This window comes from Neoarius graeffei, chromosome 2 (genome assembly GCF_027579695.1).
Source record: "Neoarius graeffei isolate fNeoGra1 chromosome 2, fNeoGra1.pri, whole genome shotgun sequence".
Lineage (NCBI taxonomy): Eukaryota > Metazoa > Chordata > Actinopteri > Siluriformes > Ariidae > Neoarius > Neoarius graeffei.
Window position 1 is genome coordinate 68707351 of NC_083570.1, and position 25238 is coordinate 68732588.

The following is a 25238-nucleotide window of genomic DNA, read 5'->3' on the forward strand; positions in this document are numbered from 1 at the left end:
TGCTTACACTAACTTGCTCCCATTACATGACAGAAGGGAAGAGTTTGTTCTAGATCACAAAAAAAAAACATGGTTACCAGTGATTGTGGTTAAGTATTAATCTGTGGTGCTGATTCAGTCTCTTTCTCAAAACTGTACATGTTAATCAGGGCCGCGTTAACCCTTGCCAAGGCCCTGGGCAGACACCCCCCCCAGGCCCCACCCCCCGCCTGTTGTCAACTGCGCTCAGCAATTTCACCCCCTCAGACGTGCCTGTCTAACTAGACATAGAAACTTAATGACAGTGGCACAATTAGAAATACTATTGAGTGATAAAACTTTATATCCATCAACACCTATTTAATCAAGAAAAAGCAATGGTGAAATAGGCAACTGCATGGTGAAAAACTCCATCAGACATCACGGTTAACAAGTCTGGTTAACTAAAGTTTAGCCTCAAGAAGCCTTTGAATGAGTGAGTCAATGAACAACATGTCAAGAACATAACCCAGGCCTACAACAGTTTCTTTAGTATTCAGAACAAGAACATTCATTTGGTATATAACCGTTCGTTTTCATTTTGGAATCCAGGCGACTTTTAACTTGTGAAAACAAAGAGCGATAACAAAGAAAGAAAAATATCTTGCTTCTCAGAAATAAATCTCAAAATGTTAGGCTATGTGAAACATTTCATCCTTTCACACACGTAATGTCCCAAACAGCAGTGGCACACAGCTTTGCGCATTCAGTTTGACAGCCATGGGTCAACTTACAAGGGCACTTTCCTACTTTTCTGGAAAGCGAAGTCATTAATTAAATCATTGAACTCAAGCTGGCGTAGCGTGTGAAGACATGGTGGACAGTGATCATATTGACAATGACGGGTGATTTATGCGAAGGGACAAGGTGGGCTTCCTTACGGGTGGCGAAATGCATCAAAAATGTTATCAATATGATCAAAACTTCTGAAAATATTGTTTCATATGTTCCGATCTCGCTACCTCCGAGGCCCTGGGCAGCTGCCCATGAAGCCCATTAAGATAACGCGTCCTTGATGTTAATAAAAATTACATAAAGATTAAAAATAAACATAACACAACAGACATTTTTGGTCAACATTAGCCAGCACTGAACACACAATTATTTATTGCGTAATGTTCTTTATTGCTTGATTTTATTTATTTATTTATTTATTTATTTGGGGGGGGGGGGGGGGGGGATAGGGAATGTCACCACAAAATGAGTCCAGTTGGTCAAAAAATTAAAAGTTGTTTTATAGGATATTCTAAACCTACAGTTAATTATGATTATATTTGTAATTTGTTAAATTTGGTGCAGGCAATCTGGAGAAATGAGTGAAAATGTTGAAGGTATCCTCATCTTAACAGAAAAACAAGTTTGGAGAAAATCAGCTGTAAACATTGTGATGTATAAACTGAAATTAATGCATAGCACACATTTATTTGGCCTACAAAGCTATATTTATAGGATGCTTTACAGTATAATATTTACATAGCTAGTGCATCTTTGCTCATTTGAAAGTTAACTTATTTGAGCCAAATAGGAACTGCAGGTGCCACAGTCTATATCCTCCTCTTTCACATGTCCTCTTTTTAAACAAATCAAAAGTAAATTGTTAGACAGGCTTTTAAATATTTATACAGGATAGAATACAATTGTGCAAAGAACCTTTATCATACTTGCCAATCCTCCTGATTTCGGCGGGAGGCTCCCGATTTTAGCCTCCGTCTCCCGCCTCCCGATCGTATAAAAAACTGGATAATCTCCCGGTTTGGGGAAATCCCTACTGCCAAGTTAAAAATACTCCCGATTATGTCCAATCAGAATCATATGAGAAACACTGATGACATCAACTGATTTCTAACCAATCAACGAACAGAATGACAGTCACTTCCATAATGTAGGATTCACCCAGGCTGTCCGACATTTTTTACAAGCAGTCATTCATCATGGCCACTAAACCCAATACCAAACGGCAAAAATATGAATGCAAATACCAGGTTGCATGGCAGAATGAATTTCCATGGATAAGCAAATGTTCGACCAGCCAGACCAATGCATTTTGCAAGGTAAGACTACAAAGCAATTCATTTATCCCAATTATTCAATTGCGATTCAGTTATCCCAATCTGATGGTGGGGTAAAAGCAGGTAAATTACATATTCTTCAAAACTACAATAGGTCATTCACACCCTTTTATGTAAATTCTTAATGTTCTTATTTTTTAATTAAAAATAGTTGATCATTTGTACGTATATGTAACAAGTACTTATGAGACATTGAAATTAACTTAAGATTTATATTATGTTTTGTATTTTTTTGTAGTAAGAAGTATAATTAAATTGCAGTAGGATCTGCACCTCTGTATAAACGAAATATATTTATCATATTGAAATGTTTTTAACTCTTGAGAATTTCTTTTTGCAGTTGTGTTGCAGAGATTTTAGTATCAGCCATGGTGGAAAAATGTATGCCAAAAATGATACCATTTCAGAAACAAACTGTACAACTTCTAAAGTGTTTAGTGAAATTTTGCATGACAGATAATTTGTTTGATGAGTGTATTTGAAGTGTGTGGTCGTGTCTTAGTGCTATTTTGAATTTGTCTGAAAGGTTTAAGTGAAAGTTAACAAGTGAAATTATAAACATTCTTCTAAAACATCACTTGGGTTATTTTCTGTGGGTCTCTGTATGTATACAATATTCAGGAATTAGATTTTTCAGCTAAAAATCTGATTTAAGACTTCCCTTTCATTGTTATTTTAGCGGAGCTCCCAGCGGAGCACCATACTTAAGAAAAAATGGTAAACCCATCGAGTCGATTTTTTGTGGCGTGTACGTGTACCAGCAGTCATACACACCGCCTAGTGGCCAGTGTTAGTAATTACTAGTCATACACGCCGCCTACTGGTCAGTGTTAGTAATTACCAATCACACACGCCGCCTAGTGGTCAGTGTTAGTATCAGTCATACACGCCGCCGAGTGGTCAGTGTTAGTACCAGTCATACACGCCACCTAGTGGTCAGTGTTAGTAATTACCAGTCATACACGCCGCCTCGTGGCCAGTGTTAGTAATTACCATTCATACACGCCGCCTAGTGGTCAGTCTTAGTAATTACCAGTCATACACGCCGCCTAGTGGCCAGTTAGTAATTACCAGTCATACACGACGCCTAGTGGCCAGTGTTAGTAATTACCAGTCATACACGCTGCCTAGTGGTCAGTGTTAGTAATTACCAGTCATACACGCCGCCTAGTGGCCAGTTAGTAATTACCAGTCATACACGCCGCCTAATGGCCAGTGTTAGTAATTTCCAGTCATACACGCCGCCTAGTGGTCAGTGTTAGTACCAGTCATACACGCCGCCTAGTGGTCAGTGTTAGTAATTACCAGTCATACACGCCGCCTCGTGGCCAGTGTTAGTAATTACCAGTTATACACGCCGCCGCGTGGTCAGTGTTAGTAATTACCAGTCATACACGCCGCTTAGTGGCCAGTGTTAGTAATTACCAGTCATACACGCCGCCTAGTGGTCAGTGTTAGTACCAGTCATACACGCCGCCTAGTGGTCAGTGTTAGTAATTACCAGTCATACACGCCGCCTAGTGGTCAGTGTTAGAAATTACCAGTCATACACGCCGCCTCGTGGTCAATGTTAGTAATTACCAGTCATACACGCCGCTTAGTGGCCAGTGTTAGTACCAGTCATACACGCCGCCTCGTGGCCAGTGTTAGTAATTACCAGTCATACACACTGCCAAGTGGCCAGTGTTAGTAATTACCAGTCATACACGCCGCCTAGTGGCCAGTGTTAGTACCAGTCATACACGCCGCCTCGTGGCCAGTGTTAGTAATTACCAGTCATACACGCCGCCTAGTGGCCAGTGTTAGTACCAGTCATACACGCCGCCTCGGGCGGCACGGTGGTGTAGTGGTTAGCGCTGTCGCCTCACAGCAAGAAGGTCCGTGTTTGAGCCCCGTGGCCGGCGAGGGCCTTTCTGTGCGGAGTTTGCATGTTCTCCCCGTGTCTGCGTGGGTTTCCTCCGGTTGCTCCGGTCTCCCCCACAGTCCAAAGACATGCAGGTTAGGTTAACTGGTGACTCTAAATTGACCGTAGGTGTGAATGTGAGTGTGAATGGTTGTCTGTGTCTATGTGTCAGCCCTGTGATGACCTGGCGACTTGTCCAGGGTGTACCCCGCCTTTCGCCCATAGTCAGCTGGGATAGGCTCCAGCTTGCCTGCGACCCTGTAGAAGGATAAGGTGGCTAGAGATAATGAGATGAGACACGCCGCCTAGTGGCCAGTTAGTAATTACCAGTCATACACGCCGCCTAGTGGTCAGTGTTAGTAATTACCAGTCATACACGCCGCCTCGGGCGGCACGGTGGTGTAGTGGTTAGCGCTGTCGCCTCACAGCAAGAAGGTCCGGGTTCGAGCCCCGTGGCCGGTGAGGGCCTTTCTGTGCGGAGCTTGCATGTTCTCCCCGTGTCCGCGTGGGTTTCCTCCGGGTGCTCCGGTTTCCCCCACAGTCCAAAGACATGCAGGTTAGGTTAACTGGTGACTCTAAATTGACCGTAGGTGTGAATGTGAGTGTGAATGGTTGTCTGTGTCTATGTGTCAGCCCTGTGATGACCTGGCGACTTGTCCAGGGTGTACCCCGCCTTTCGCCCGTAGTCAGCTGGGATAGGCTCCAGCTTGCCTGCGACCCTGTAGAAGGATAAAGCGGCTAGAGATAATGAATGAATGAATGAATGAATGAATGAATGAATATGCCGCCTAGTGGTCAGTGTTAGTAATTACCAGTCATACACACCGCCTAGTGGCCAGTGTTAGTAATTACCAGTCATACAGTCATAGTCATACAGTGTTAGTAATTATCAGTCATACACACCGCCTAGTGGCCAGTGTTAGTAATTACCAGTCATACACGCCGCCTCGTGGCCAGTGTTAGTAATTACCAGTCATACACGCCGCCTCGGGCGGCACGGTGGTGTAGTGGTTAGTGCTGTCGCCTCACAGCAAGAAGGTCCTGGGTTCGAGCCCCATGGCCGGCGAGGGCCTTTCTGTGCGGAGTTTGCATGTTCTCCCCGTGTCTTACCAGTCATTCACACCGCCTAGTGGTCAGTGTTAGTACCAGTCATACATGCCGCCTACTGTTCTGTGTTAGTACCAGTCATACACGCCGCCTAGTGGTCAGTGTTAGTACCAGTCATACACACCGCCTAGTGGCCAGTGTTAGTACCAGTCATACACGCCGCCTAGTGGTCAGTGTTAGAAATTACCAATCATACACGCCGCCTCGTGGCCAATGTTAGTAATTACCAGTCATACACGCCGCCTAGTGGCTAGTGTTAGTAATTACCAGTCATGCACGCCGCCTAGTGGCCAGTGTTAGTAATTACCAGTCATACACGCCGCCTAGTGGTCAGTGTTAGAAAATACCAGTCATACACGCCGCCTAGTGGTCAGTGTTAGTACCAGTCATACACACCGCCTAGTGGCCAGTGTTAGTACCAGTCATACACGCCGCCTAGTGGTCAGTGTTAGAAATTACCAATCATACACGCCGCCTCGTGGCCAATGTTAGTAATTACCAGTCATACACGCCGCCTAGTGGCTAGTGTTAGTAATTACCAGTCAAGCACGCCGCCTAGTGGCCAGTGTTAGTAATTACCAGTCATACACGCCGCCTCGTGGCCAGTGTTAGTAATTACCAGTCATACACGCCGCCTCGTGGTCAGTGTTAGTAATTACCAGTCATACACGCCGCCTGGTGGTCAGTGTTAGTAATTACCAGTCATACACGCCGCCTCGTGGCCAGTGTTAGTAATTACCAGTCATACACGCCGCCTCGTGGTCAGTGTTAGTAATTACCAGTCATACACGCCGCCTAGTGGTCAGTGTTAGTAATTACCAGTCATACACGCCGCCTCGTGGCCAGTGTTAGTAATTACCAGTCATACACGCTGCCTCGTGGTCAGTGTTAGTAATTACCAGTCATACACGCCGCCTACACGGTGGTGTAGTGGTTAGTGCTGTCGCCTCACAGCAAGAAGGTCCTGGGTTCGAGCCCCGGGGCTGGCGAGGGCCTTTCTGTGTGGAGTTTGCATGTTCTCCCCGTGTCCGCGTGGGTTTCCTCCGGGTGCTCCGGTTTCCCCCACAGTCCAAAGACATGCAGGTTAGGTTAACTGGTGACTCTAAATTGACCGTAGGTGTGAATGTGAGTGTGAATGGTTGTCTGTGTCTATGTGTCAGCCCTGTGATGACCTGGTGACTTGTCCAGGGTGTACCCCGCCTTTCGCCCGTAGTCAGCTGGGATAGGCTCCAGCTTGCCTGCGACCCTGTAGAAGGATAAAGCGGCTAGAGATAATGAGATGAGATGAGACACGCCGCCTAGTGGTCAGTGTTAGTAATTACCAGTCATACAGTCTTTACTAGCCAGTAAAGAAATAAAACAAAAGAGATATAAGAAAATTCTACAACCCAGAAACAGATGGGAGCTCCGCTTTTAGGCAGTGCCTAAATCTATATATTATTACAATTCAAGACAAGAGTATTATTTCAGATTTTTCACTCTGAGCTATCTCATGCCTGATACATGAATCCCATAACCTATAGTAATTGATAGAACAATATCAACAATTCAAAAACTCTTTAATTGTATAAATTTCAAATGGTTTTCAATTAATTGGGATCCACTTTTTTTAATCGTTTCAACTGCGCATCATACCCTCGTCCAATTGAAAATGTCGTTCACGCACTTTTCTCCCCCATGAGAATTTTGAAAAGTTGGCAAGTATGCTTTATAGACAGTTTTACTTTTTACTTTCTGTGGTATGATAACATGTAACTACATCCTGAGTCAGTCCTGAAAATATTTAAATTTGCATTTAAACTGTACTCTTTTTTTTGTTGAAATGTTAATATGTATTACATTTTACTGTCTGTAGAGATGCTCAAAAGAAATTTATATTCCATTTTTTAGTTTTGGCAGATGTTGGAAAATACGGGGGGGTTATCTATTGCATCCACAGATAAACTTTATTTATTTTCTATTTCTTTATTTTTGCTATGAAATTGTTGTAAATGTATTTAATTGTGGCCCCAAACCTTACTAAGTCACTTTTTGTTTCTTGTCTGTTTGTGTTATTAGTGAAATTCAAGGCAAAACTTACACACTGTAATATATGGATCCATCCATTATCTGTAGTTGCTTATCCTGTCCTACGGGGTCACAGGCAAGTTGGGGCCTATCCCAGCTGACTATGGGCGAGAGGCGGGGTACACCCTGGACAAGTCGCCAGGTCATCACAGGGTTGACACAGAGACAAACAACCATTCACACTCACATTCACACCTACGGTCAATTTAGAGCCACCAATTAGCCTAAGCTGCGTGTCTTTGGACTGTGGGGGAAACCAGAGCACCCGGAGGAAACCCACGCAGACATGGGGAGAACATGCAAACTCCACACAGAAAGGCCCTCGCCAGCCACTGGGCTTGAACCCAGGACTTTCTTGCTGTGAGGCAACAGTGCTAACCACTACACCACCGTGCCGCCCCTGTAATATGTATTTCAAACAGTTTTCTCTAAAGGAACCATCCTCTATCTCTTTCTCTAATGGCAAAAGTTGCTGAGTGAATGTTGTGGGGGTTTTGTGCATATCAAATAGCTAGATAGGTGAAATTTGATACTAAGTGATGCACATTTCTCCAATGCCTACAGAGTGATGCTGTTTACATCCCTACCACCTCTACATGGTGAAGCAGGATAGCATCCTTTTTTTCAGAAATTGCTTTTTATTTTAGGCTTTCGCAGCAGTTCATCTAATTTAGCACATGGGAGGAGTTGCCACAGAAACTATTTGACTAGGAGTCAATCTTGACATGGAGAGAAAAGACAAGGTGCAAGCAACTAGATAAAAATACTTCAAAGGTAAAATGGGATGATGAAGGAGGTCTGAAATATTTCACCTAATAGGATTACTTTGCTCTAAAAATTATTATTTGCAGACGTCTCTCCTACACGGTAGTTAGTCGTTCTGCCAATTCAAAAAGAATGGAGGTTCAAATAAAGTGGTTCTGTGGCTGAGCTTCAAGACTGAGCTTCATCTTTCTTTAACATTATGCAAATGCATTCTTAATCCATGACAGCTTATCCCAGCCAATGAGGTCAGTGCCTTTGCATCTAAGGGTGCGATTTTCAGTCTACCAGTAGCTTTTTATGTGATTCTCAACAGAATATTCCATTACTGCTTCTCCCTGAATGGGACGTAATTTCTTTCTGGAAGGTAAGGGCTCATTAAGTCTCGTAAACGGGAGGGAGGCGGCAGGGGGTGAATTCAAGTCTCTTCCAGGTCTGTGGGGAGTGTGAATGACACACACACTCTTCTCAGTTACCTGCAGTGATATTGCAGGTATGGCTAATTGATGCTGAGTCAGACACTTTACAATAGCTTGATGAGCAAAGTAGGAGAGAGATATCGAGCTATGAGATTCAGGTCTTTCCTACAAGAGACACAGAACTAAATATGAATGGTAAAGCACTGAAACCTGGAGACCATAACGGGAAAAAATCAGTTTAATATTTACTTCTAAACAGTACTTCAGAAAAAATGGGCATACATGGATTAAGATAACTGAAATAATTATCATAGGACTTTAGTTTCACATAATTTACTTGGAGGAAATTTGGAGAGAACGGTGCTGTGAAGAATGAGCAAATATTCATATCTCAGTCATACAAATGTGAAATAACACCATCTTGCCATGCTGATCAAGTGGCTAGATACTCGCTTTACAGAAGGCTTATTTGTTTTAGTATCTGCTCCAAAGACTAAATGCATATGTACTCAAACTCTAAGGCTGGATAGAAGACTACACAGGATTTAAAAGGTCTCCAAATGGCCAGTTAAAGAGAGAATAGTAGCATTTTCTCAATATGCATCATCCCTGGAAGCATCAACTTCATTCATGTTATCTGTCCATGAACATGTCCATGTGCATGTTAGTTAACCTCAATCTTATAAATGAAGATCTGGTACAGACTTTAAGACCAATACTCAAATGAACAGGCTTACTCTCGGAAATAACTTGCTCAACAGTCTGACTGGTTAGTGTTTATCAAAATTGTGTAATACTTGGGGGCAACACTGGCAAATAGGAAAAGTAGCAGCTAGAAAAAAAGTATTTCATAGTTTGTTCCATTATACAGGCAGGAATTTGATTTGATTTTGAATCAAAAGTTTATCCAAGAATTCACAATTCTGTTTGTAGTCATGCACAGTGTTTGAAAGTAATGCAGACAGCATGAAGTCACATTAGTCGATGGTGTGCAATCTTACAACTGGCTGTGCTCTTTAGGGGTCATAAACAACTTTAGAGACAAAATACCTTTTAGTTAATATTTATGGTGGGTTTCTACTCTTTGCTTCTTTGGCCAGGACAAACAATTGGCAAGTTCCCAAACTCACAGAAAGCTCTTTCACAATATCAATTAAGTGAGACAGGTTCCATTGTTTTATAGGCAACAAATCCTCTCTGGACTAAATCACTGACATATGTATGAAGCTTAATATAGACACTCCAAGGATTCATAAATCCAGAAATCGCCTTAGTATTGGACAAGTCATTAATTAATTCCTCCGAACTGCAGAAATGCAATTAAATTTTTTTTTTGTACTGAACATGACAAATTTCATTGAAAGTGTAAGCAAACTCAACAAGTTGTGATGAAGGAAAAGCAACAGAAAAACAGTACAGACTTATAAACTATTAGTCCTGTGCAAGGTCACAATCTTAGCCCCTGCCATCCAATTTACTTTCCATACTGTCCAGGCAAGAGTATATACTGCCAAATAACACTCAACGAAAAGGAAAGAATGTTGCAGTTTCTACAAGCATATAAAACAAGATAAATCAAGCGCATGTCACATCTCAGAGTGACACATTGCACTTTTCAAATCAGACCCACTTTCTGACATGCAGGACAGCAATGTGAATGCCTGAGGTTGCCAAATCTGCATAAGGCCAAATTTGTGTGCGACTTGTTCAACTTGTTCACTGACCTTCAAAAGCACCACAATCTAGAAAAAGTATTCCAAACATAAAGCAAAAAAAAAAAGCACCAAAAATAGGTATCCATGAATTTGATGCGAATCACACACTCAGTCAGGGGAATTGCTCCCAAGACAAAAAAAAGTTGCATGTGTTAATAGGCATCATCTCACTTTAATAACGGCAACAATCCTGTCAGGAAACCAGCTGTTCCCAATAAAATAGGCTAACATATCCCAGTGTTCCTTCATACTCTTTGAACAAGATGTATAAAGATGCCTGTGTATGTTTGGCCGCTACAGTTGTCACCCTGGAATGTGGGAAAGTTCCTGTTGAATTCCGCATGGACATGAAACGCAAAGGCAACCTCAAAATCCGGCCAGCAACTAATGATGCTAAGTTAAATTTATCCAAATGTGAAACCTGTTGACATTGCACAGTAAGTTTTGACAGATTGCTTTGAACAGGGAGCTTAATAAAATACAGTAAAATACAGTATATAGAGTTGAGACAGCTACCTCCTAAATCCTGAGATCAGTAAAGCAACCTCAAAGATATACATTCACTTGATTACTTTCACTGATGTTTGAGTTCTGTTTAAATGTCAAATATTAAAGTAGCCTATAATAAGATATGTGAAGCTCCACAAAACCAAGGACACTTCGTTGCAAGTGTGTAATTTCCTTTTGCCAATGTTTACTTTGTTCACATACAGTATATTATGGTAACTTCCAAATTTGGAGATTTAATTCATTCATTCATTCAAAGTGGAGTTACCCCTTAATCATCATTGTTCCCAGGTCCACTCTGACCTGGAGTGGTAGTACCTGCCTGGGTTCCAGCTATGGGTTAAATAGTACATCACCAATAAGGCGCTGGCAGCAGGGTGCTTTTTGGTGCAGTATGGCAGATGAACCCAACAGGGTCAATGGCACACCACTTGATGGCATGTGGAAGAGCCACTCAAATGACCAATGGATGGCATCACCCGGCAAGTCAGTTATCACTGTGGGGCAACTTCCATACCCATCAGGTCTGTGGCACTTTTGTGCACCACTTGGCATTAGGTCTGGAGGTCCAGAGAGAGAACACGATGGGGGCACGACATCATTTGTCTTACCTTACTGTGCAAGGCACTTCATTAGGAGAAGAGAATAAGTCTGGTGCACTCTGGTGTGGGCCTTGCAGCCCATCTGTGTTTCTGCGCATCCTAATGAAGCAGTCATCATCACTAGCGATGGACAGACGACATTCATTCATTCATTCATTCATTCATTCATTCATTCAGCTTCAGTAACCTATTTATTCTGGTCAGATTTGTATTGAATCCAGAGCCTATGACACTTTTCACCCACTCATTCATCACAGGAGCAATTGTAGTTTAGTCGATCACCCTACCAGCATGTGGTAGAGAGGTGGGAGGAAACCAGAGAACCCACAGGAAATCCATGCAGACACTGGGAGAATGTGCAAAACTTCACACAGGCAGTAAGCTGAGTTCAGGAGAACCTGGAGCTGTGATGCAAAGATACTTACAGTACTGTGCCACTGGAGGTATCCTGTAATGTATGTCTCATTTAAGAAGCCATTGCATGATAATGGCAGTGCTCCTAAATTGTCTGCAATAATTTGTGTGTGTGTGTGTGTGTGTGTGTGTGTGTGTGTGTGTGTGTGTGTGTGTGTTTTTTAAAGGTATGGGATCTTTTTATAGCTAGTTTCATTATCAGAAGCGGTATGATAAATTTTACTCTTGAAAAAGAGTGGAAGCCCAGTTTCTAATGAAGAAAAAAGCTATTTTTGAGTAAAGCTTGAAACCTCTTTCATGGAGCGTGTCACATTATCTTTTGATGTACCTTTGATGAACACTGCAGATTTCACCAAAACAGATTTCCACACCTACACTAGATATGCACTCACATACACGTACACACACTTAATGAGCTTGGAGGTACAGTGAAAACTGTTAATCGCTCACATGGATGGCTCAGCTTGTGAATTTTAATTCCATAATTACAACTTAATTAATGCACCAGCCTTGTGTCTACAAGAGTGCAAGTATGGTACACTGCAATAATAAATCAATCACACAGCACAATGGGAGCATAATTTCATTACGATGACCTCTCTTGGCAAACAGTTGTGTATGCACAGGGGATTGGTTGGCAACTCCATTTCCAAACCTGTCCCCATAATTATGTTCACATGCATCATTAAGGCTCTGTCTTTTTTTCCCCCCAATAGATTATAATACTGTGTAAATGTGACAGACCCTGGTCTCTAGTTGAATGATGCGTACAACAGAAAAAAAAAATTATCACTGATGAGTGAGAATGCATTTAAAAAAACTAAGAAAGGAATAAAAAAAAGAGATTTTAGAGTTGCCCTTAGCTGATCAAGATACCAAACTACATAGTTCACCCATTAAACTTCTAGGATCCATTGGCATACATTCATTGGCATACATTCCATTGTCATACATTCTAATATGACAACATATCCGTCATATTAGATTTAATAACTAAGCACTTAGTTACTAAATACTTCACTACTTTTACTGAATAATGTGCTTAATAATTAGCAATGATTAGAGATTAGGTTAGAGAAGCAGTCAAAAAAGTCAAAGTCCCTCTCACACCAGAATCTGGTCTTCCCAGGCAGTCTCCTGTCCTAGTACTAACCGACCCTTTAAGGCATATGGGTATGGTGCCGATCCCTCTTTCGATAGCCCTCAGCCTCTCACCTATACAGCAAGGGTTACAGTGCGGGGCTAGTCCTCTAATAACCACAAGAGTTTGACTTCCCCACTTGCATCTGTATTGCAGCGTGCCTTGCCAGACGTTAGTAGGTACCATTTTTATGATGGTCTTTGGTATAACCCAACCGTGAGTAGAACTTGCGATCTCCCAGCCAAGAGGCAGACACGCTAACCACTAGGCCAATTTGCGGTTGTCTTAGAGAAGTAGCCTAGGACCCAAAGGGTCACTGATTCGATTCTCAGGACTGACAGGAAAAATGTGAGGGCAGTTGGGTGAATGAACAGCACTTTCCCCTCCCTCTGTATCATGGCTGAATTGCCCTTGCACAAGGCACCGAACCCCCAACTGTTCCCAAGGCACTGCAGTATACGTAGCTGTCCGTTGCTCTGGGTATGTGTGTGCTCATTGCTCACTTGTGTGTGCATGTGTGTGTTCACTGCTTCAGATGGGTTAAATGCAGAGGAGGAATTTCACTATGCTCGAGTGTACATCTGACAAAATAAAGGCTTCTTCTTCTTCTTCTTCATGATAATCTGGGTTTTAATAAACCTTTTTTTAGTACCATTCTGACTGCAGAAATGACACCTTCATTTTCTCTTGTTGGTAAAATGGCAAAATAATACAAGCATTATCGCAGATGAGCCAAGTTTGCATTTAACTTATGAAGCAGAGGGTTTTCACCTCCCTTTATGCTTGGTTTCAGGGACTGCACATGACATGAAGCTACAGCTTTTCAGACCTGCGCTTAAAGAAGGGTCCATGCATCACTCAAGTGTCTGACTTGACTTAAAGGTTTCCTCTTCAAACAGCAAATGTTCAACTTTCTATTACTCAGCCTTTATTCTGTTTTTGCAATCCATTTTGACAACACTATCCTCTGTCCAGTAAATATACACAATGTTGCCCACCATCAGATTCGAACTCAAGCTACACCTGACAATTGCTTTGAGAACTCTGAAAGAACTTCTCCTTTGACACCATATCAGATAGTGAAGGCATCCTGAACTTGTATGAACACATAAATTATATTCAGTACCTGCTTCACGTACCAATTTCACGACTTATCTGGACAAAGGCCTCGACACCGCTCTCGCCATAGTTGCCCTCTGAGGCCAGTGTGGAGACGTAGTTCCAGCCCATTGCCATGACAATGTCCAGCATAGCCTGGGCCTGGTAAGAGTCAGGTGGCACCACGCGAGAGAAGAAATCATAGCGGGTGTTATCGCTCAGCTCTGGGGCAGTTGATGCATAGCTGATCTGAGGAATCTGTGAAGAAGTAAGACAGAGTCGTTAAAACTCTTGGTACCGTTGTAAGAGGTGGAGTGTTGGCGTTCCTGTGCCAGAATTGTAATGAAGATTTATCAGAGCAAATTGAGAGATCTATATCAAATACCAACTTTCAAGGAGTTACTGCTACATTAGGAAACCAATAATTGCTGTCTTGTAGATAAAAATCAATGCTAATACAAAAATGCTTACTGTGTGGATGTTTACGGATGTTTGAAATTGAATCCATCAGATACATAGCAACATCATGTAAGTGAGAATAGAGATGTAGGAGGTGGGGGACTCTGGCAAGTAGTGAAGCAGGGTGGATAATGGCTCTTTGGAGGCAATTGATAGCCTGATTGATTTCTCTTCAGCCAAAAGGCCAGGTTGTCGGCCAAAGCCCCAGAGGCCGAGCTCATTGGCATTCGGTGAAAGAGAGAGACGCTCAGAGGGCCTGCCAGCAATACAAATGACACTCGATGCTGGTTGTGCAGGTACAGCAGTCCTCTCTCAGCCTCGACTATAAATTGCAAGCTTTTGAATATAAATGCCAGAGATCAGCCTGTGAACTGTCAACCATGTGTGCATAGATCTGTGTGTGAATTTGAGGGCGGAAAGGAAGGTGCTAGCATGTAGCGGAGAAGGTCAAGTTCTCCTGAAATTGTTGCAAATAAGATGTGCCAAGAGTACACTTGACACACACAGACCTCTCATTCAAATAAGTGTCAATGGGATGAGGTAATTTAACAGGTGGAGAGAAATTGTATGCATTTATTGCAGCCTAAATCAGTAATGTTTGGTTCAATGGAAATTATTGATGTATCTTTCCATGCAATGAAACACTAATTTGGATGGGTAGAAATGAATCTGTACTCGCTGACAGTGCCTGTCAAACATCCCTTCAGGCTTCATAAATTATTTCTTATCTAAAAGAGGATGTCTAAGCTTGAGTGAGAGATCACTGAAATCTCAATTTGCATTATTTTGCTACATCTCAAGGACATTATCGCACATTTAGAGTCAAGAATAGCTGTGGTAAATAAACTCTACAAGCAAAATTAGGCCTTTAATTTGCAAACAGTTCCACACATACTGTATACGCTTTTCTTACAGTACAGGCTAATCACAATATAGTATGAGGGGCTAATTACAACAGCACAGAATATGATGTGAAAAATGAGCCCATTATTAGCATCTGTGCGGATAAGGAAGCCACCTGACTCTAGTTTTGCTACTGCAGGACTGCACTGAATACAGGTAATAAATCATGCACTAATTCTGTAGTGCTACTGTGGCTATCCTAATGCCTTCATTCTGGGTGGCAGACAAAGGGTGAGGACACTGGCAATGATAGGAAAGATCCTTTAGCTTCACAGGATAATTTTCACATTCATATAACTTACAATGTGAAGTTCAAGTCATGCAGTACATATAACTCATTAAACCATTATATATTTATATAGCTTGATAGCCGTCCCAGCAAGTTTGAGCCTGATTGAACTTAAAGCATGTCCTCAGTGTTTAAGCCTTTGTTCATACATGCTGGTATCTCTTTTGTCTAAACTCGAATGCTCACAGTTCTTTGTGTTTGTCCCCATAATGGAGCTGTCAGATGTAGAAAAGCGACGCAGTACGGATAGATTACATTCAGACAGTACTAATTAACCTCCCAGGTGACCTTTATTGAAAAGACTTATTTAAATTTAAATATGCAGAATTCAATATTATATTGAAATACCAAATTACAACAAAGTACTAAACAAACAAACAAAAAAAAACCTGTAATAAGATTAATACTGTATGAAGATTTTATAAAGAATAGAACAGTACACAGGGCCTTTCCTAGGCATAGGCAACCTAGGTTGCCTAGGGTGCCACCTGCTATTTAAAAATGCATATACTTTAGAGGCAATCCAATCTACATGTACTTTTAATTATTATAAACCTGAAACAAATAATACAAGAGTTAACGGGGGAGTCATCGATTCTGGAGAAAGAATATTGATATTTAAACTCAACAGCCAAACAAATACACACCTCCCTTCCCTTCAGTGCTCCTTCAGAAGCTCCACTCCCCAAATTCATGGACATGCATTGCCAAGGCAATGATACTATCAAGTAACCAAAAGCGAACTGTCTCTATCTCATAGCGGAACCAAAACAAACATTATAATTAGGCATATCAGGTGAACATTCAAATTCAATCCAAATTGCTTGAAACTGCTCTCATTGAATTCAGAATTGAATGCTGAACAACATACTTTTTTACAGAATTAATATATGTCTATCCATTATTGAGATATTACAAATCAAAGATTGAAAAAAAGGCTTAATTTTTAGAAAATTGACGTAATATTATGCATTAGGACAACATGGTCCAAAATGGGCCTCATTAACGAATGAGATCAAATGTTTTTTCTTAATAACTTTTTTTATTTTTCAAGATATTTATATGGAAATTGGCAGGCACATAGATGATTGTATACTGAATACAAAGTTTGAGAAATTAGTAAAAATAAATTATGCAAAGTAGTATTTAATGTTTATTAATTATGCTAATTAGGTAAAATGTTAAATCGGTACACTCACTTCTTCAAAGTTTCACCAAATGGCTTTACTTGTGCAATATAAAGCTGATCTTAACTCTCATTTATACATCACAAAGAAGGAGAAATCAATGTTAATTACAATTACAAATGTCCATCCATCCATTATCTGTAGCCGCTTATCCTGTCCTACAGGGTCGCAGGCAAGCTGGAGCCTATCCCAGCTGACTATGGGTGAGAGGCAGAGGTCTCAAAAGTAGCCGGTCAGCAGCGGCAAATCGCCGTCTGTAGTAGGATTTGCCGCTGTCTTATTTTTCACGGAGTAAAAAAAATATTTTTGTTATATCTGTACAAAACTGAGCAGCACGTGACGTGAAACTAAGTTTCGTTCAACTAAATAATGGCCAGGGTTCCTGCTGGCGCTGGTCACAGATGAACATAATCCATCAGTGATGAAGAGAAAATTACTAGCAGTTGTCATGGTGACGAAGGTGTGTCATCATTATCATGAGTCATCTTTTATAGAAATCCCTCCGTTTGCTGAAATCCAACCCTAGTGAAGAGACTTTAGGAAGCCGGAGTGTAGACAATGAGCGCGTGCTTGTGACCAATAAAAATCGACTACACAATGACCACCAAGCTTTTGACCAATCACAGTGCGTCTTAATCGGCCTGGTGTGGAGCTGTAATCATCTCTGCATGAACCAAACAGTGGTGCAGTCTAAACTTAGCCTGGGCCCGCCCATCCTAAGTGTGACGCAACACAAGGGCCTGTAGCGAGCTTAGTCTGGCAAGGCAAGCTATCTCCAGCTCTTCCAAGCTCCCGAAAAATCGGGAGCCAATCAACTTTGAGCATCTCCAATGGCCCTGGGTAGAGGCATGTTCAAGGCAGTGACGTAGTAAAACTGCGACCAGAAGCCATAGATTGTTTACAGAATCTATGCCGGAAGTGCTTCATTCACTAGAAACATTACGAACATGGAGCAGTGGCAAGCCTTTGACACAGTGGTAGATGCTGTATTGAAAGCATTCAATGGGAAGTTCTCATTGAAAACGGAGCAAAGAGCAGCCCTGGAGGTATTTATCTTCTTCCTGTTACTCAAGCAGTTTCCGTCGCGTCACATACGTCAGAGGAAAGAGTGATGTGATTGGTTTAAGCTTCGTCACAGCCTTTTCTGGCTTCGACCAGTAGCAAACTGAGGCATTTCAGGGAGACGGGTCAACCACGCCTTTGGGAAACGGTTGGGCTTAATATCTTTGCCAGACCAAATGCTCGCAGAGCTTTGAAGTCGTGTTAGCCAGACTAGTCTAAACTGGCGATTTTTTTTTTTTTGCAAGCTTCTTCAAGCACTGAAAATGATTTAAGTACCGAAACAGCCATGGGGGAGACACACTCCGAGCCCTTACTGTCCCTGAGCACATCAGGCAGCGTCAGTAATACAGGGGTTGGTCAAAATAAATAAATAAATAAATAAAAAACTGCTAAACTAAAAGCGCTGTTAGCCAGCAAGCGACCGAAAGGGAGCTCCGTTTCTGGGCGAAAGCCCCCAGGGATTTTCACCCTCAAAAAACGTAAGAGACTAATAGAAAACAACTGACTTGGATGTCATCTGGGATTTTGAATGTTGTAATATAATAATGTAGCTTAGAATGTGTCTTTATGATCTTAAATGAGAAAGATGTGAATGAGAAATTATATTTTATTAATTTTACTAGTGACATTAAGTCAACAGACACGTGCCTCAGTTTCCTGAAACATTATAGCTGTTGATAATAATAAAAGTCAGAAACTGAAGTGAATGACAAATTTAAAAAGAGCAGTGCAAAAATCAGTAATAAAGATGTCATAACCTGTGAATGTGTGTGGGTGATAAATAATAATATTTCTCGTATGCCAATCACCATTTAAAAAAAATACAAGCCTCAGGAAAACTGGACTGAGTCCCGGTCTGTTCAATAACTCGAACAGGAACAGACCCTGTTTTGTTGTTTACAGTAAATTGGAAATTCCTCCCCAAAAGCCTTGAAACTGTCTCAGATAAACCCAGTTTTCCATTTTTCTCGCCTATGGTTCATGGTGAAAGGCTTCAGCCTTTTTAATTGTACCCTCCTATTCTCTGCCTCGTACCCTTTTATTCCACTAAACTTTGAGACCGCTGGTGAGAGGCGGGGTACACCCTGGACAAGTCACCAGGTCATCACAGGGCTGACACATAGAGACAAACAACCATTCACACTCACACCTACGGTCAATTTAGAGCCACCAATTAGCCTAGCATGCATGTCTTTGGACTGTGGGGGAAACCGGAGCACCCGGAGGAAACCCACGTAGACACGGGGAGAACATGCAAACTCCACACAGAAAGGCCCTCGCCAGCCGTGAACCCATGACCTTCTTGTTGTGAGGCGACAGTGCTAACCACTACACCACCATGCCGCCCCAAATTACAAATGCAATTATAAAATATGCATAAGTAAGCATTGAATGTCATTCACATCTACCATTCTCTATACGTTACTTCCATTGTTAGCTTCGCTACAAACTTTGTAGCAAAGCTAACAATGGAAGTAACGTTATCTAGGATAGCATTTCGAATTATGCATCAAGCCAACAAAACCCCACTGTGCTAGCAAACTTGTGTTTTTAGGTCTATGTGGCTATAAACCCCTTTGCAAACATGATACAAACAAATACCATGATAAAGTGTAAGTGGCTTTACTGACATTTCAACTGTATATAGCTGGTAGAGTACACAGTGAAATGAAACAACGCTCCTCCATGACCATGGTGCTAAAACAACACAGATGACACACTAAATAAGATGACACAGACCAACACAGGATTACATAAAGTGCACATGTGTAAACATTGCAAGACAGTACAATAATTACCAAAACAGGGCAATAATAAAAGTTAAATAGCACTGCATCACTAGCTAGATAGAACTCGACGCCAACGGTGTTGATGGGGATGCCTCCACCCGGTAGACTACATGCCTTATTAAGTTTTGATTTGGGGATGGACATTTGACCTCACAGTAATCCTGACCTGGTGAAATTACTTGTATTAGGCTTGGAGATACTGTGTTCAGAAGGTTTTTGGACAGACATTTGACCTCACAGTGACCTTGACCTTAGACCTTTTGATCTCAAAATCCAATCAGTTTATCTTTGTCCCCAAATGCACAAATGGTGAAAGTTTGGTAAAATTCCTTTCATTTGTCTTGGAGATATTGTGCTCACAAGGTTTGCGGACAGACATTTGACCTCACAGTGACCTTGACCTTAGACCTTTTGATCTCAAAATCTAATCAGTTCATGTTTGTCCCAAAGCGCACAAATGCTGAAAGTTTGGTGAAATTCCTTTCATCTGCCTTGGAGATATCGCGTTCACAAGGTTTTGGGACAGACGCACATGGACAGACATTTGACCTTACAGTGACCTTGACCTTAGACCTTTTGATCTCAAAATCTAATCAGTTTATCTTTGTCCCAAATTGCACAAATGGTGAAAGTTTGGTGAAATTCCTTTCATTTGCCTTGGAGACATTGTGCTCACAAGGTTTGCGGACAGACATTTGACCTCACAGTGACCTTGACCTTAGACCTTTTGATCTCAAAATCTAATCAGTTCATGTTTATCCCAAATCGCACAAATGGTGAAAGTTTGCCGAAATTCCTTTCATTAGCCTTTGAGATATCTCATTCACAAAGTTTCGGGACGGACGCACGGACGCACGCATGGACAGACGGACAACCCGAAAACATAATGCCTCCTGCACCTTACGGTGGCGGAGGCATAAAAACATCCAGTATACTATTCTAGTGTGAATGAAGAGATGAGCAGTAACCAGAACATGGTTCTTGCATCATTCTATGTTGATATAAACAGACAAGCAACCACCACAAGCCTTACTGTAGAGACATGCAGTTCTGTTGGCGCAAAACGATACAAGCCCGTCTAGTTCAATAAACCGGTGCTGAGTAATCAATAATTGGAAAGTAGGATGGACAACCATTATTATTTAGAGGGGTGGTATTTTTATAAGCTGTTTTTTTGGTTTCTAAACTCCCTGCACAATATTCTATCTGTTATCAATCTCTATTTTTTTTATGCCTCTGCCACCGTAAGGTGCAGGAGGCATTATGTTTCCGGGTTGTCCGTGCGTCCATCCCGAAACCTTGTGAACGCGATATCTCAAAGGCTAATGAAAGGAATTTCACCAAACTTTCACCATTTGTGCGCTTTGGGACAAACATGAACTGATTAGATTTTGAGATCAAAAGGTCTAAGGTCAAGGTCACTGTGAGGTCAAATGTCTGTCCGCGTGCGTCCGTCCCGAAACCTTGTGAACGCGATATCTCAAAGGCTAATGAAAGGAATTTCACCAAACTTTCACCATTTGTGCGCTTTGGGACAAACATGAACTGATTAGATTTTGAGATCAAAAGGTCTAAGGTCAAGGTCACTGTGAGGTCAAATGTCTGTCCGAAAACCTTGTGAACACAATGTCTCCAAGGCTGATACAAGTAATTTCACCAGGTCACGAATACTGTGAGGTCAAATGTCCATCCCCAAATCACAACTTAATAAGGTGTGTAGTCTACCGGGCGGAGGCATCCCCATCAACGCTGTTAGCGTTGAGTTCTATCTAGTTTTTTTAATATATGTGCAACTAAACTAAATTAAACAGGAGAGACTGCTGGCTATTGTTTAGGTTTTTTTTTCCCATTTCCTCACAAACCCACTGCTTATGATGCTCCCTCTCCCAGCCAATGGCCCCTTTTGCTTTCTCCTTCTTTGAGGTTTATTGGCAGGTGACAAAGAATGAATTGGTATTACCAGCACCAACTGGTAAGCAGTGTGGATCACCATCCCTCTCGCTCACACCACCCTGTTTCCCCCATCTCACCTTCCCCTGGCCTGTGCATGAGCATAAACACGCCATCCCTTATTATTGATTGGCTGGAGTAGTGTTGTGTAGCTCGGCCCGAACCACTTTGGTTGTGTCCCATTTAAAGAGCCAGGACTGTGTGTGAACACGAGATGTTTCTCAGCACGCACACAGAATGAACAGCTAGCAGACCATGAAGAGATATTCAGAGGATTTGACAAAAAAAGTGTAGTGGAATAGAATCAATGATTGCACATTTAAGACTTATCTTTTTGTAATGAGAGAGATGGTGAGAGAGAGAGACAGAGGTGGAGGGGCCAGGTTTGGATGGTGGGAGAGTGCACCACTTGACAGTTCACTGCATCTGTTGAAATTTTCTGCCACTCTGTCTGTATTAATAAAAAGGTCAAAGCCAACACGGGTGCAGTTTAGAAAGAAGAAGAAGGATGAGGAAGAAATTAGATAAAAGTATGTTTTCATGGACAAGTTAGATAACTAGCAAAGCTAGAACCACACAGAGTATAGCAGGACAGAGCAGCTAAGCTGCTGTAGTAGCTCTATTATTATTGCTGTATTATTAATGTACAGTATATGCAACATCAATGTCATCGCTCATCCAGTATTTAATTTTTGTAGGCGAATTTGAGATGTCACATCTATACATTATAGCGAGCAGTGTGAATTTTGTTTAGTCAATATAAATGATGAGGAAAGTGTTCTCAAAGAACCATGACGAAGAGTTCGAGGAGATTTAATGTTTGAAAATGAAGACGTGAAGTGAATCTATTCTTTTCATTAAGATAAGATGAAAACTTAACTTAAAGTGGGGACAAAATTTCAAAACTTCAAAATGACCTGAATTAGGTATACGTTAAATCTGCCTGCATGCGCCATGCAATTACGCCTGGTGAGACTCAAGCATATGATTCACATATGGGGGGAGGAGAGAGGGGTCTGAAGATCTTGCCTAGAGTGCTAGAATGGGCAGAAATGCCACTGGCAATATAGATGCCTTCTGGGAAGAGAGGAGCAGTACACAGTGGTTACACACGTTTCCCTGCCACCATGAAGCTAGAATCTGGTTATAATATATTAGTGTGCTTTTTTGTAGTATGTAATTAAATAAATCAGCTACAGATGTTACCACATATGATTGTTGCCATTCGTGCAGCATCAGCAAATGTGACCCTGTCCCAGGAGATTCATTCCTGTTGTGGCTGTCTCTGCTTTGGTCCACCTTAATCTTGTCTGTGATGTCATTAATCTCAGTTTATAAACAGTCCTTTTTGTACCATTGCCTGTGTTTCCAATATTTAGCAGCCGGTTTAGCTGATTTTGTTTCTTTTTTCTTCATGGTCAAGCCTGATCATTTTTCCTTTGCCTTGTTGGCCTGTTTTATTTTTATTTCATATACACACACCAATCAGCCATAACATTAAAACCACTGACGGGTGAAGTGAATAACATCGACTATCTCATTACAATGGCACCTCTCAAGGGATGGGATATATGAGGCAGCAAGAGAACAGTCAGTTCTTGAAGTTGATGTGTTGGAAGCAGGAAAAATGAGCAAGCGTAAGGATCTGAGTGACTTTGATAAGGGCCAAATTGTGATGTCTAGATGGCTGAGCCTGAGTATCTCCAAAATGGCACATCTTGTGGGGTGTTCCTGGTATGCAGTGGTTAGTACCAACCAAAAGTGGTCCAAGGAAGGACAACCAGCGACAGGGTCATGGGTGTCCAAGGCTCACTGATTCGCATGGGGCATGAAGGTTAGCCCATATGGTTCAGTCCCACATAAGAGCTACTATAGCACAAACTGCTGAAAAAGTTAATGCTTTCTGTTTCAGCCTTTGTTTTAGCTAGCATAAACTTTTTGAGCATATATATATATATATATATTGTGTGTGTGTGTGTGTGTGTGTGTGTGTGTGTGTGTGTGTGTGTGTGTGTGTGTGTGTTCTATCCACATTCATTGGATATGAGCAATCGCACACTCTGATTGGCTACTCTACTACTAGGATATCGGCTCAGAAAAACAAAATGACGGAGCACATCAAGTCAGATATATCACTTTATCAAGCATTTAAAAGAAACAGAAATAACTAAATAAAATAATTTTTTTTTCCACACCAATATCTCCTGTTCCACATTCCAGCCCAGTCAGTGGCAGTAATGCACCTTTATTATTTCGTTTGCCAACTGCCAAATAAAGAAGAAAAGAAAATGGCAGACCGTGTTACTGAACCAATCAAGGATGAAATAAAAACTCTACTCAAAAACAAAACCTCAAAAAATACAAAAAAAAGCAACAAAATATGGAATAGAAGTATTTGATAGTAAGAACATTTATTTTTTTCGAGGTCCAAATCCTGCGCTCTGATTGGCTGGCAAGCGGGTCTGTATCCTATGGTACGGACCCCGGTTACGGACGTCTGGCGACTCGCTCGTTCACAACAACAACAAACATAGTAGCATTTTTTGTCAACATTTATCTTTTTTTAATAAGATTTATTTATAAGATTATCAAAAACCTTATAAATTTTTGCCAGCATTTCTCAGGAGAATAGCATTAATTTTACAGCATGGACAGCGATAATGACAGTGTTCACAGCGAAAGCGAGTTTTACTGCCCTGAGGAAGAAGAAATAAAATAAGACATTTCAGGAGAAAGCTAAAAACTTCTAACTTGCTAACACTGAGCAAAAACATGGCTGAATCCTGAATGACTCCTATTTGTTTAAATAGGGGACTACATAGGCGGCAAAATGTACAGTAGTTTTTTTCCCTGCCATGGAAGTGCACTTGTATACTGAGGAGGAAGCAATTTGCATTACAGCCATGAATGAGGATTCAAAATGGCTGCTCGCCTCAGCTCGGTTTTCCCTTTCGGGCACTCTCGTTTTCTGTTAGAATTTGGTAAAGAAAAAATATATATATTATTTACCAGCTTAAGGTCGGTCCGTATGGTGAAATGCCATGACCTCAGCCTTGAATACTGACCTCGGCCCAGAAGGCCTCGGTCAGTACTTTCAAGACCTCGGTCATGGTATTTCATGATACGGACCTCCCAGCTGGTAAATAACATATATGTATTTTTTTCGAGGTCCAAATCCTGCACTCTGATTGGCTGGCGAGCGGGTCCGTATGGTGAAATGCCGTGACCTCAGCCTTGAATACTGACCTCGGCCCAGAAGGCCTCGGTCAGTACTTTCAAGACCTCGGTCACGGTATTTCACGATATGGACCTCCCAGCTGGTAAATAATATATATATATCTTTTTTTAGTTTTCAAGAATTATTATTATAGCATTTTTCACAAATTGCTACCATCATTTTGCCAGTTTGTTTATATTCTAAGCAGAAATGATTTTGTCGGACGTTTTGTATAAAGATTTTATTTATGGAATTTGCAAAAAATAAAAATGCTCTGTTTCTCAAAATCCAGTGAATGTGGATAGAATAAAACAGTTATTCCACTCAATCTCATTGTACATGGCTTATAGCCAACTCGGCTATATTATTTATTTTTATTTTGTATGTAATTTATTTACAACAGAATTTGCCCTAATAAGCATATGTTAGGTTTGTGCCCAACCAGCTACATCTTCTAAGTGTTTGCAGCTATATCCTTGGAGATCTTTTTTTTTTTCCACAGCCACTGCTTCAGTGTACAATACTCAGAACTGGTTTACATAAAGTGTTGAAAAATCAA

The 25238-nt window shown here is 41.4% G+C and overlaps 1 protein-coding gene across 1 annotated transcript in view; it reads right to left on the reverse strand.

The window, feature by feature from the left end:
• grm8b (glutamate receptor, metabotropic 8b) overlaps window positions 1-25238 on the reverse strand; it is a 312271-nt gene that overhangs the window by 221659 nt on the left and 65374 nt on the right. The window contains exon 2 of the mRNA XM_060914785.1: window positions 13864-14080. Coding sequence (XP_060770768.1) covers window positions 13864-14080 — 217 coding nt within the window. The remainder of the gene's footprint in view (window positions 1-13863; window positions 14081-25238) is intronic.